The following is a 13,451-nucleotide window of genomic DNA, read 5'->3' as shown; positions in this document are numbered from 1 at the left end:
TGAAATAAACTTAAAATCTGGTAGCAGTTTAGATTAAAGGTCAGGGGGAAATTTGGATTGAAGTTCCTGTAGTTATTGAGGCCCTTAATGGAATGAGCCCCGGACTATGAACCGGAAGATCTGCATTCTAGGTTTCGACTTAACTGCTAACTTGGTTGACTTCACCAAGTTATTTATTGAGTTCACCTCGCCTGTTTGTAAAGTGGAATAAACAGTGCGTTCTTTTCAGTGTGCTGGGCTTAGAGCCGGAAGAGAAGGAAAGGAAAAACGCACTGCGTTTGGAAAGTTAAACGCACTGCGCCAAGATGAAGCATTTACTCCATCACCCTCGCGTAGGGATGGTGCAGTGGTCCCCCTTCCCAAGTCCTGGTCTCCCTCCGTCGGCCTGGGGGCGCCCTTTCGCACGGCCTCTCTATCCCAGAGCTCTTCTCGATGGTTTTCCCTCCCGGATCGTGAAGGCTGGAGGGAGTGGTCATGCGCCTTTTCCGCTAGTCGCCCCCCTCTAGCCCACAGTCTCGCTGCCCTGAGCCTCCCGTGCCGGCGGGCCGGCCGGGCGGACAGGAGGGCGCGCGGGGGGCGCGCGGGGGGGCGGGGGGAGTTCCGGTTCCGGTTCTTTGTGCAGCTGCAGCAGCGGCTCCGGGAAAGATGGCGGCCCGGGCGGGTTTCCAGTCTGTGGCTCCGAGCGGCGGCACCGGAGCCTCAGGAGGGGCGGGTGCGGCCGCTGCCCTGGGCCCGGGCGGGACACCGGGGCCTCCGGTGCGCATGGGCCCGGCGCCGGGTCAAGGGCTGTACCGCTCCCCGATGCCTGGAGCGGCCTATCCGGTGAGCGGGGCAGGAGGAGGGGCGCGCGGGCCGGGGGCGGGGCCGAGCGGGGGCCTGGGAGTGACGGGGTCGGGGGGGAGGAGGGACGCGCCGGGGAGGGATGCGGGCGCCGCGTTGGGGTCGGGGGAGACGGTGCGGGGAAGGGAGGGGAGGCAGTTAGCATCCCCACCTGCTCCTGGAGGCATTGTTTTCTTGGGGAGTCAGGATGTAAAAGCAGGGTGGACGAAGTGAGGCCAGACGTGGGCCCGTGAGACCTTGAGTGCAAACGGCCTGGGCAGCTCCAGTGCTCAGAGGAACACAGAAGGTGTATATGGCAGATTGAGGTCAGCTTCTGCGGAGATGGTGCCTGACAGTACTCTCTGAGTAAATACGGGACTAGAAGAGATGCCCAGTGTGCCAGATACAAAATAGACAGGGGAGAATTTGAGTATAGTCTGGTTGTCTTTGCTCTGGGGCTATGTTTTCCTGTGGAGTCAGGGCTGGAGCACTAGAAGTTCCAATTACTTGGATGTCAAGGAGGTAGAGGGCTCTCCTTCCACCCCACCATCGTGCTCCACCCCACCCCCCTGCCTTGTTTCATTCAAAGAACTCAGGCCTTCCCCACTTTCCTTTTCTTGGTGGGATTTTCAGGGGAAGCTATGACATCTCTAGGTCCTCTCCCCTCTGTAGAGACCAGGTATGCTACCAGGCAGCCGAATGACACCTCAGGGACCTTCCATGGGACCCCCTGGCTATGGGGGGAACCCTTCAGTCCGACCTGGCCTGGCCCAGTCAGGGATGGACCAGTCCCGCAAGAGACCTGCGCCTCAGCAGATCCAGCAGGTCCAGCAGCAGGCGGTCCAAAATCGGAACCACAAGTAAGATGATCCCAGGGTGGAGGGAGGGAGGGAGGAGGCCTGTGAGGATGCAGATGCTGGGAGTACCTGAACAGAGAAGTGGCAGTGCTGTGTCAGCAGACAGTGCTCATTCTTGAAATAATTGCTTCGTGTTTGTTAGGGGCGGGGGTGTCTTTGATTTGAGACAAGCTTTGCAGTTCCTTCACTTTACTATAAATGGAGGTGCTGACAGCCTGTCTTCGTGTTCTGGCTAGTTCCATCCCAATCTGATAACAGTATTTATTCCAAACAGTGCAAAAAAAAAGAAGATGGCTGACAAAATTCTACCTCAAAGGGTGAGTCCAGGCTATAGACCTTCGTGAGGGTGTGGTGAGTTTGAGAGTAGAGATGGTCAGCCTTAGATCCCAATGGTATCTTTCTGTTCCTAAGATTCGTGAACTGGTACCAGAATCCCAGGCCTATATGGATCTCTTGGCTTTTGAAAGGAAACTGGACCAGACTATCATGAGGAAACGGCTAGATATCCAGGAGGCCTTGAAACGTCCCATCAAGGTAACACAGGAGAGTACTAGGCAGAGAGCCAGAGAAGAGGACTCGGGAACCTTCAGCAGGCTTAGGATGAGAAATCAAAGGCACAGCACAGCTTTCCTTGGCATTTAAATTACATCTCTTCCGCCTACGAACCGAGAATTACATTAGAAGCGTAAGAACAGAACAGCAAAGGGGGAGGGGCTTTTGATATTTCTCGCACCAGAAATATACCCTGTTGGTGTTTTTGCTATAACTGCTCTGCCACCTTGGGAACCTGGCATCCCAGTGAATGCATATGCACTCAGGCCAATGGCCTGTGCTCCTCTTCTCATTGGAATCTCCATCCAACCATCCCAGGGACTGGGTAGACAGTAAGCCAGTCTGTTAGGAGTCATTGTTGGGTTTGGGGAGACCCTTGTCTTCAACATCAAACCACTGAAGCCCCACTGTCAATCCTGTTTCTGCCTTCCTCAGCAAAAACGGAAGCTGCGAATTTTCATTTCTAACACTTTCAATCCGGCCAAGTCAGATGCCGAGGATGGGGAAGGGACGGTGGCTTCCTGGGAACTTCGGGTAGAAGGACGGCTCCTGGAGGATGTGAGTTCAGGGTCCACTGTGGTCGGCATCTAGGGTGGGAGCTTCTGGGAACAAGCAGTATTGTCTGGTTGGCAGGAAGCCTGACTGGTGCTTACAGCTCTTGTTGCGAACAGCAGGGAGAGGGTCACTGTGTTCTCTGCACTAACAGACAATGGTTCTTTGTGTCTGGCTCCCACAGCTTGGCCCTCTCTGTGGTATTACACCGAGAACCTTATTGTCCTGGGATTTGATTTGTTGTTTACCTCTTTCCTGATGCTGCTAGCCATTGGATTTGGCAGTATCTGCAGATTTTTCAGTTATTTATTTTTTTTCTTTTAAACCAAGTGAATTTGCACTTAACATTTGGGCCATGCTTTCTTCCCTGAGTCCTTGAGGTCCTTGATTTCTGCTGTGGCCTCTCTGTCTTCCCAGCTCCTATTGGAAGCAGCTCACGGTTTCTGTTGATTTCTCTGACAGGCTCTTTGTTGCTTCATGGGGAACATCAGCTGCCAGGTGATAGCCCTCAAACTTCCCACCCCAGAAGCTCCTTGGAGAAGCTCACCTGCCATTTCTTTATACTCTCTGGCTCTCTATTTTTAGCTGTTCACAGGCAAGCCAGTATGAAAGCATTTTTCAGGGGAACCAGGGGTCAATGTCGGAGCCTCCGTTTTCTCTATATAGGTGCAGTCCATCTGCCAGTGGTGTCATGTCATCCAAATAAAGCTGTTTTTGTTCTGGCTGCTTATTACCTGTGATTCATGTCCCCTCTAGAGTCAGAATTTTCTCTGTTCAGACTCGCTTTATTACGTGTAAAGGTTTGGTTTAACTTGCATCATTTCCCTTGGGAAAAAGAGGTGGGCAAGGCAATGACCCTATGCACGTTATAGGTTGCTTCTTCAGGGTTCTGTTGTTACCGCAACTTGTTTAATAGACACCTCCCTTGCCATCTCCTAAGATACACTCAGAAGACATTTTTGAGTTTTTTTCCCATTGCTTTTGTGGCTTCCTTATTTATGGGACTTCGTTTTAATGAATTTATTCTGGCTTTTTCTAACATGACGTCTCATCTGTCTCCTCTAGTCAGCCTTGTCCAAATATGATGCCACCAAACAAAAGAGGAAGTTTTCTTCTTTTTTTAAATCCTTGGTGATCGAACTGGACAAAGACCTGTATGGACCGGACAACCATCTGGTAGAAGTGAGTAGTTCTGTCCTCTAGACTTTGACTTTATCAGTAGAGGATGATGGACTTCGGAGCTAAACTTTAATGTCTAGGGAGAGATGGGTGGGTATATCCAGTGAAGTTTGCACATTGGCCTCCAGGTGGCACTAGCTGTTTGGTTTTGGTGCTGTTTGGACCCAAGAGTTCTTATAGTCTGACTTGTCCCACCTTTTAAATTTAATTATCTTGATTGCTGCCCCCACTCTCAAGAGAAAGTCTAATGGAGGCTTTTTATACATGCCAGGAATGGTGAGATGTAGCTATCCACACGCCATTCATCTTTTTTCCTGGTAACAAGTGCTGTGTTTAAGGGGGTTCATTAATAGGATTTAGTCCTTACCAAGGCTGCTTTTCAGAGAAGGCAATGGCATCCCACTCCAGTACTCTTGCCTGGAAAATCCTATGGACGGAGGAGCCTGGTAGGCTGCAGTCCATGGGGTCGCTAAGACTCAGACACGACTGAGCGACTTCACTTTCACTTTTCACTTTCATGCATTGGAGAAGGAAATGGCAACCCACTGCGGTGTTCTTGCCTGGAGAATCCCAGGGACGGGGGAGCCTGGTGGGCTGCCATCTATGGGGTCACACAGTCGAACACAACTGAAGTGACTTAGCAGCAGCTGTAGCAAGGCAACTTTTACAGATCTGCTACTTGCTTTTGGTTCCTGCTTTGTTTAGATTCACATTCCGAATTATAAAAAATTCTTTATTATAATGCCTGATTACATAGTGTTCTAAAGACCATGTTAGCAACAGTGTTTTTTGTGATACAGTCAAAACCAGAATGAAATAGTTCAGCACTCCAAGTGAACTTAACCTGCTCCTTTCTTTGCCAGTGTAGCCGCAGTCCCTTAACCTCACCACTAAGAAACATGGGAAGGTCTTTACCATCTAATAAGGGAAGTAAGTCGTAGAATCAATAGAAATTTGTAAATATATTTAACTTAACTTTATAGCAGTAGAACATAGTGCCTGAGAATGTGGACTGTGGAATTCAACACACCAGAGCTCAGATAACAGCGCCACCACTTATTGACTGTACACCTTGGGCAGCTTGCTTCCTTCTTGTAAGCATTAGTTTTCTCATCTGTAAAATAGGTTTAACCGTGCCTTTCTCATATGGATGTTGTGGGGATTCAATGTGATAATCCAAGTATATGTTCTAGAATACTCTGGCACATAGTAAGTACTCAGTAGATGATAGCTGCGTTATTTTACTGTACACATGTATATTATCCATTTGTGGATAAAATTAACACTGGAATTACAGGCTAATCTAAATGTGACCCTGAGCGATCAGAATTAAAATGTCCATCTACTTATAGAAAGGAATCCCAAAGTCATATGTGGTTTTTGAAAATGTCTCGTGCTGTTGCTCTTCTCCAGTAGCCTCATTAATCAAAGTTGAAAATTCAGTCATTACAGAAGCTCTTCCCTCCCACCCCAGCTCTTCCTCTGGGAGAGCACCCCCTGACATCTTCCTCTCTGTAGTGGCACAGGACCGCCACTACCCAGGAGACGGATGGCTTCCAGGTGAAGCGGCCGGGAGACGTGAATGTGCGGTGCACTGTCCTGCTGATGCTGGACTACCAGGTATCTGTGCTGCCGTGAGGTGGTCCAGCTCTCAGCCCCATCCCATCAGCAGTCTGACATTTAAAGGCAGTTTAAGTCTAGTTGCAGGTAATTTGCCATCAGAATGCTAGCTCCCTAAACATCTTTAAGGGATAGGGTCTTAGTCATTTCTGAGTTCGTCTTCGTGTTTTTCTGCTCCAGAGAAAGCACGACATGAATGCCTGTTGGATGGCATGAATGTATGGCCACACCAAGTGCCCTATAATAGCACATAGACTCAGCTCACTAGCTTCATCTCTATACCCTCGTTCTCTCCAGCCTCCTCAGTTTAAATTAGACCCTCGTCTGGCTCGGCTTCTGGGCATCCACACCCAGACCCGTCCGGTGATCATTCAAGCACTGTGGCAATATATTAAGACACATAAGCTCCAGGACCCACATGAGCGGGAGTTTGTCATTTGTGACAAGTACCTCCAGCAGGTAAGAAAAGTTTCCATTCTTTTCTAAAGTCCACTGCAGCACTAGCTGTACCCTTAGCTGCTTTTCCTCTTTCCCACAGATCTTTGAGTCTCAGCGTATGAAGTTTTCAGAGATTCCGCAACGGCTCCATGCCTTGCTTATGCCACCTGAACCCATTATCATTAATCATGTCATCAGGTAAGCATGTGTATGCAAGGCACTGGTGTGCTGGAGCTGGCTTGTACCACCTGCACAAGTCAGTTCTCAGAATTTTTAGGAAATTTATAAGGAGGATGTTAAACAGTCATTATTTAGGATTATATAGACTTGCGATTAAATACATTATATAAATAAGTGTAAATGTACTCAAAAAGTCATCATTTCTGAGTTATTATATTGGTTTACTGGTGTTTGGGCTTCCCTGGTGGTTCAGATGGTAAAGAATCTGCCTGCAATGCAGGAGACCCAGGTTCAATCCCTGAATCAGGAAAATCACCTGGAGAAGAGAATGGCAACCCACTCCAGTCTTCTTGCCTGGAGAATTCCATGGACAGAGAAGCCGGGCCAGTTAGTCCATGGGGGCTCAAAGAGTCAGACATGACTGAACAACTGACATACACATACTGGTGTTTGTGTTTTCGAAGTTACTTCTGTCTATTGTGTCTGTGTGGTGGAAATACCATCTAATGATTTGTTACAGCACATCCCTTCCCAATTCCTTGATCAGTGTAATGTTGGCATCTTGAAATCAACCATGTTGAGAATATTTAAAACACAGAAATTAGCAAATGCTCCAAGTCAGGGCTTTTTCTTATTGTTGTTCTTTTTCTCTTTTGGAGAATCAGTTATTAGAATTTACCAGCTCATCACTGATGAAATTCTGTCTTTTCTCTGGGTGGTAGGACATTCCAGTTTGAGACTACGACTCCATTACCTGTATCTGCTTTTCTGGTCAGAAGATGGATGAACAAGGCATGTCTAGGCAGATACAGAGGGAAAGAAGGCACTTTCTCCTCAAAGCACTATGTCTTCTGGCCCTTTGTAGTCTTTGCCTTCTTTCTTTTACTCCATATTAACTCCAGTAAAGCTTTCCTTTCACTAGACCCTGAACCATCATCACTCGGCCGGTAGTAATTCCTACAACCTATATGCTGAGTCAGTAGAAGCTAGTTTGTCCTATATTCATATGATTAAATTTAGGCCACATTTTATTGTGTGTGGTGTGTATTTATTTGTGTATAATAAGTGAAAAGATACTGTAGCAATGGTTTCTTTGTGGGGAGGGAGAAACTTACTTTTCATTGGGTATCTTTTGTACTGTTTGACTTTTTACCATTATTGCTGAGGCTTACATGCAGTATATTGCACCCGTTTACAATCCTGGTGATTTTTGGCAAATGTGCACATCCTGTGCCTGCCACCACAGGGAGAGTACAGGGCATTTCTGTCTCACCGAGGCCTCTGGTGCCCTGTTGCAGTCAACCCCTCGCCCTTCAGTCTGAGACTTACGTAATCAGGTCTTAGGGAACAAGCCCTTTACCAGGCCACCTTGGTTTCCTCCTCAGTGTTGACCCGAACGATCAGAAAAAGACAGCTTGTTATGACATTGATGTGGAAGTGGATGATACCTTGAAGACCCAGATGAATTCTTTTCTGTTGTCTACTGCCAGCCAGCAGGAGATTGCTACTCTAGACAACAAGGTAGGGACCATGGCCTGGATGGTTGGGTGTCCCCAGCCCTCTATCATAGCTTCTTGGCTTCTTTGATTTTTATTTTCGTTCAGAATGTATTGACACCCAGTATATGCTGGGCACTCTGTTTGGTGCTGGTTGGAGCCAGACACACATAAGTTCTGATTCTTAACCATACCTCTTAAAAGCTTTGAGCCTCAGTTTCTGATTTGTGAAATAGAGACCATAATGCCTTTTTTTCTAAAGTTGTTATGAGGATTAAATGAGACAATGTATGTGAAGACATGACCTTGTATCTGGCACATAAAAACAAATGGTGGCTGCTACTTCTATTGTTATTACCATGAACATTATTAGACATAGTCCATGCAAGTAAAGCCAGAAAGTTTCTGGGAACACAAAGGAAAACAGGAAGGCTTTCTTGGAAGAGGTGATGCCCCAACCTAATCTTGAAGGACATGGGAGTCAACATGGGAGTTGGACTATAAAGAAAGCTGAGCATCAGAGAATTGATGCTTTTGGACAGTGGTGTTGGAGAAAACTCTTGAGAGTCCCTTGGACTGCAAGGAGATCAAACCAGTCAATCCTAAACGAAATCAGTCCTGAATATTCACTGGAAGGACTGATGCTAAAGCTGACAATCCCCGTACTTTGGCCACCTGATGTGAAGAACTTACTCATTAGAAAAGACCTTGATGCTGGGAAAGATTGAAGGCAGGAGGAGAAGGGGACGACAGAGGATGAGATGGTTGGATGGCATCACCGACTCAATGGACATGAGCTTGAGCAAGCTCTGGGAGTTGGTGATGGACAGGGAGCCCTGGTGTGCTGCAGTCCATGGGGTTGCAAAGAGTCAGACACGACTGAGCGACTGAACTAAACTGATGGGAGTCAACAAAAGGGGAGAGAGGATGATGGTACTTAAGGGTGTGGGGGGCAGAGGACATTGCAGAAAGAGGGAGCAGGGTATATGAAGGCCCAGAGATAAGCAGAGAACCTGGCATGCTGAAGAAATACAAGCTTTTCCCTGTGTTAGCTAAAGCTCGGGGTGCCAGGGAGAAGAAACTGGAGAGGGAAGCAGGAACCTAGTCCTGAAACCGCTTTGAGGCAGGGTAAACTGGTTCATACTTTGTCCTGAAAGTGGGAGGGCCTGGTGCTGTTTGTATTTACAACGCTCACTGGCAGGACAGTGGGAGGTGAACTGTAAGGGGGTCAGATCTGGGGGAAGGACGCTTAGGTGGGGGATGGTGCAGTAATGCACATGACATTTTACGGGCCTAACCTTATGGTACTGATCGTGAGGATGGACGTGAGTGGGTAGGTTTGGAGGGTGTGGAGGTGGAATTGTAGGGATCTGGACACTGGATGGAGAGGTAGGGTGAGGTGTGAGGGAGAAGAGGTGTTATGAAGCCCTCCAGGTTTTCAGCTGAAGTGTGCAGTTGTAGTCATTCAGGTTGGGAGCTGGAGAAGCAAGTCTTGGGAAAAAGTAGTGATTTTGTTTTGGGGAGTTTAAGGTGCCTTGAGGTGTCAAGCAGATGCATTGGTAGTTTAGAAAATGGACTGTGATCTGCAGCCTGGGGACTCGTTACCCTGTCAGTGGTGCCGGAAGACATACAAGTAGATGAAGTTGCCAGGAAGAGCATGGAGTATCAGCGAACAAAACCCACGGACTGCAGCTACAGAGACCATTCTGTGTGCCACTCCTTTTCTGCCTGAGAGGTTTCAGAGCCATTTGTGCTGTTAAAAATTTTGCATGCAGTGTTATCCACAGTGGACATGGTGCAGACTGTAAGGTAAACTTCACTCACGGGCAGTGGACAGAGACAACAGTGCCAAGCGCCAGAGCAGGTGGGGCCCTGGGCAGCAGTGGCATTTTTGGACTGCATTCTGTTCCTTGGTTGGGAGTGGCACAAAAAGTCTTCACACTGCCTGCCGCTTAACTTTGCATTTCCCCAACATGGAAATGTTATGAGCTTCCTTTCCTTCTTCCTTTCAGATCCATGAGACAATAGAAACTATCAATCAGCTGAAGACCCAGCGGGAGTTCATGCTGAGCTTTGCCAGAGACCCTCAGGGTTTCATCAATGACTGGCTTCAGTCCCAGTGCCGGGACCTCAAGGTAGAGAACCTGGGACAGGTGCAGAGACTTGGGTCCATGAGGCACGCGTTTGCTCTGTGTCTGTAGCATGTGGTGGAGAGCCAGGGGGACGTGGTGGGCCAGACTTTGTTCAGCGCGTCCTAGTAGGGAGATGGAAACGAAGCCATCCAGTGTCTATCTAGTATTCACTGTGTACTGTCACTGTGCACCGTGTTGTAGGGGACACAGAGTGGAAAACTCGGTCTCTGCTTTCAAAGTAGCACACATTCTGTTTGCGCAACCAGGCTAACAGGATTTTAAAAGCAGTAAATCATGTACGACATTATCAGAATTTCACCAGTACCAGTAAGATAAAGGAGAAGGGAGATTGGTGAGACTAGGATAGCTTAGAAAGGCTTTCTGGAGAATTTGGGATTTGAGACAGAGAGGGGTGCTCTCTGAGAGGAGCTCCCAGAGAAAGGAGCACCACAAGCCCAGGCTGGAAGGTAGACATGAGCACAGTATGTGAGATGTGCCCTCAGTTCTCGCCTGTCCTGTGGTGACTGCAGTCAGCCTGACCGGAGGAGCAGGGGACGGGGGTGCCAGGAAGGATCCCTGAACGAGGCAGGGACTTGTCCACAGCGTGGGTGAGTTGGGGTGCTGTTTTAGTGGTTTGCTACGGCTGCCGTAGTAAAGTACCACAGCCCCAGTGGCTTAAACAAGGGAGATGGATGGGCTCACAGTTCTAGAGGGTAGAGCCTGAAGTCACAGTGTCAGCAGGGTTTGGTTCCTTCCAAGGGTGGGGAGGGAGAGTCTCTTCCAGGCCTCTCTCCTGGCTTCTAGACGCCTCTGGTGTTCCTTGGTTTGCAGATGGTGTTCTCCACGCGTTCATGTTGTCTTTCCTTTGTACGTGTCTGTCTCTATGTCTGAGTTTCCCCTTTTTATAAAGACACCCGTCATTGGATTAGGCCCACCCTAACGACCTTATCCTAACTTGATCATCTGCAGAGACTATTTCCAAAGAAGGTCACATTCACAGGTACTGGGGGGTTAGGATTTCAGTATCTTTTAGGGAACACTGTTCAGTCCATAGCAGATGACAGGGAAGGAAACAAGCCTGTTCTCTCTCTCCCGCTTCCCATTCTTTCTCAGACCATGACTGATGTGGTGGGTAACCCAGAGGAGGAACGCCGAGCAGAGTTCTACTTCCAGCCTTGGGCCCAGGAGGCTGTGTGTCGGTATTTCTACTCCAAGGTAGGCACCTAGGGCGCAGAGGAGAAACTGACAGAAGGCAAGGGGTTTGCACCCTGGTGGGCGTCGGCGGTATCAAGAACAACCTCTGGTTTGTCTCATCCTCCACTCCCTCCACTATTTTCTCCTTAGGTGCAGCAGAGACGACAAGAATTAGAGCAAGCCCTGGGAATCCGAAATACATAGGGCTTCTCCCACAGCCCTGATTTGGCTGCACCGATTTCTTTATTGGGCCCTGTGCTGCCTGCCTCATGGCACCTGCCTTGGTCTTGCTTGGGGCTTTCCAGGGGATGCTGTCGGTTCTAAGACAACACCAGAATGAAGAGGGTCTCACGTGCCACCGGCTATCCTCTTCTCCCACCCCATCCCTTCCTGTCCCCAGCTTCCCTTTGCCCCACAAAGTTCCCATGTGCCTCTCCCTTCCCCTGGTCTGCATAGGACCTCTAGATAGTATTAGAGAGAGAACCTGTAGTGGTAATCAGTGCATTGAATGGATTGGGCCTAAGGCCAAGTGGTCTTCAAGGGGACCAGCTACACTGATCCTGCCCTTCAGAGACCCAGGAGTTGGGAGCTGTTGCCCCTTCTCCACGCCTCAGGCCTGGGGGCACTCGATAAGCTAGTTGATCTTGGCTCTCCTGATAACAGAATCCAATTTCCTCCCTTCCCTTCACAGGCTTGGAGCAAACTCTCCCTTCACTTGTTGCCCTCTAGCACTAAAGGAACCCTGGCTCTCGGGCTCCACTGAGCCCCAGGTCAGTCCACAGCCCTCCACTGCTGTCCCAGTGCTTCTCCCCTCCCTCACTGGGGTCCACATCAGTATTAGAGTTTGTTCTGATAGTATTGCGCCCTCCCAGCACACTCCCTGTAGCTGCTGTTGAGGACTCCCACCTGTCTGTCCTAACCAAGGGCATTCAGGTAGGGGAATCTTGCCTTTCCCTGTCAGAGCCCCGGGGACCTCACCTAGGGTGCTGTCATTGCCAGTGGAGGCTGTTCCTTTCTGCCGTTGCATGGAGGTGTGATTCACTCATTCACTCCACCCTGCCTCCCCCACCCTTTCATGGAGAAACAGGCCTGCAATCAAACGGGTAAAAGCCCTGGGCCACCCCTGTCTTCCTGCCCCTTGTCTGCCCGGTTGGCGCCCACTGGTGACTGCTAGGGCACTGAGGAGTGAACGCGCCTAGGGCTGGAGAGAGCTCTGACTCGGGTTTGTGACTCTCCCCTCACCCTGCCTCACAGGGCTGTGACTCCCCAGCCCCCGCCCTCAAAGCTTCAGACCCCTCAGGTAGCAGCAGGACCTTGTTGTGTGATCTTGGCCCCTTGGAACTGAGATGGTTTTGCATCTTTCCAGGAGAGCCTCAGATTCTTCCAGGTTGTATCACCCCCTGAGTTAGCATATCCCAGGCTCGCAGACTCAACACAGCAGGGTGGGAGAGAGCTGGGCACAGAGGGGGAATTCCGTTCGGCACGGGCTGTAAACCTGCAGAACTGACAAAGCCCCTGCTTCCCCACCCCCTCCTCAGGCTCCTGCGAGCACATCCCCCAGCCCTGTATCCCTGTCTGTTCCATGCTGGGGACAGCAGGACTCTCTCCCCATCTTCTTCCAGTCATTAATCCCCCCCCTCCCTGAAAGGTTCTCCCCGCAGTGACACTGGACAACCTCTGTCCCTGGGGCTAGAACCATGAGAAGGAAGCTCAGCACTCCTACAGTGTCCCTGTTGAAGATAACTTTTTATTAACTGAATTATTGTTTTTTTCATGGACCAAAATTTTTTTTGTACTGCCTCCTTATCAATGTCACCCAGTTTTAATAAAAGAATCTTCTGAAGAATGGGTCCCCCTCCGTACTGATGGAGAGCTCTTCCCTGAGTGTTCTCCAATGCCATTAGCCATGCTCATGGTGTTTGTTCATTTGACAAGTGTTTATTGAGCACCTGCTGTGTGTCCTCTGTGGTTCTAGGCACTGGGGATATGGTGGAAAACAAGGTTTCTACCCTATGGGTCTCAGAGTTTTACGTTAGAGCTTGTTCTGTCAGCCCCAGTGGTCCAGGCAGGGCAGATGCTGGCTGAGATTAGCAGGCTTCATCACTGCATCCGAGTCCTGTCCTCAGCTCCTGTTAAGGAAGGTTGTGACAAGACAGTGGCACTGCCATCCTCTCCCTTGCCCTTCTGCGCTCCCCAGGGCACCCACTGGTTCAAATACACTATCCTTGGGCACCTGTGATCCCTTACACTCGATGAACCTGAGCCTCTAGAGTTCTCAGGGCTCCCATCTGCACACGGGCCAGGGCTGTACCAGGGCTGGAGACATGTATGTTCTCTGTGCCTGTCACTCTTTCAGGTTCCACTTTCTCAACCCTGAGTAAGATTTTAGTTCTTAAGACTGGCGTGGATGTGCTCTGCTGTCATCCTTGTAC

General features: G+C 49.4%; 1 protein-coding gene across 3 annotated transcripts; it reads left to right on the top strand.

Moving 5' to 3' along the window:
• The first annotated feature begins 492 nt into the window (after window positions 1-492).
• Window positions 493-12,042, top strand: SMARCD1 (SWI/SNF related BAF chromatin remodeling complex subunit D1). Of its 3 annotated transcripts, XM_055396466.2 has the most exons (13): window positions 586-822; window positions 1,492-1,679; window positions 1,951-1,993; window positions 2,088-2,210; window positions 2,664-2,786; window positions 3,846-3,962; window positions 5,478-5,579; window positions 5,877-6,038; window positions 6,118-6,215; window positions 7,583-7,718; window positions 9,706-9,828; window positions 10,939-11,040; window positions 11,170-12,042. In XM_055396466.2, exons 1-13 carry the CDS (start codon window positions 646-648, stop codon window positions 11,221-11,223), a joined length of 1,548 nt encoding a protein of 515 aa, XP_055252441.1. In that variant the 5' UTR covers window positions 586-645; the 3' UTR covers window positions 11,224-12,042. The 3 variants fall into 3 exon arrangements, with proteins under 3 accessions (XP_088693049.1, XP_088693048.1, XP_055252441.1); XM_088836922.1 differs by lacking the exon at window positions 5,478-5,579 and having other exon boundaries at window positions 500-822; XM_088836923.1 differs by lacking the exons at window positions 7,583-7,718; window positions 9,706-9,828; window positions 10,939-11,040; window positions 11,170-12,042 and adding an exon at window positions 6,920-7,504 and having other exon boundaries at window positions 493-822.
• Window positions 12,043-13,451: the final 1,409 nt, after the last annotated feature.

Source organism: Moschus berezovskii, chromosome 6 (assembly GCF_049115385.1).
Source record: "Moschus berezovskii isolate FMDL1 chromosome 6, NW_MosBer_1.0, whole genome shotgun sequence".
In the NCBI taxonomy this organism is placed as follows: domain Eukaryota; kingdom Metazoa; phylum Chordata; class Mammalia; order Artiodactyla; family Moschidae; genus Moschus; species Moschus berezovskii.
The sequence above is the reverse complement of the archived record's forward strand: the minus strand, read 5'-3'. Positions and strand labels throughout refer to the sequence as shown.

Coding starts and splice junctions, on each gene's coding strand:
- SMARCD1 (XM_055396466.2), top strand. CDS start 646: ATGGCGGCCCGGGCGGGTTTCCAGTCTGTGGCTCCGAGCGGCGGCACC. Junction 2,787..3,845: donor AAGGACGGCTCCTGGAGGAT/GTGAGTTCAGGG, acceptor TGTCTCCTCTAG/TCAGCCTTGTCCAAATATGA. Junction 3,963..5,477: donor CGGACAACCATCTGGTAGAA/GTGAGTAGTTCT, acceptor TCCTCTCTGTAG/TGGCACAGGACCGCCACTAC.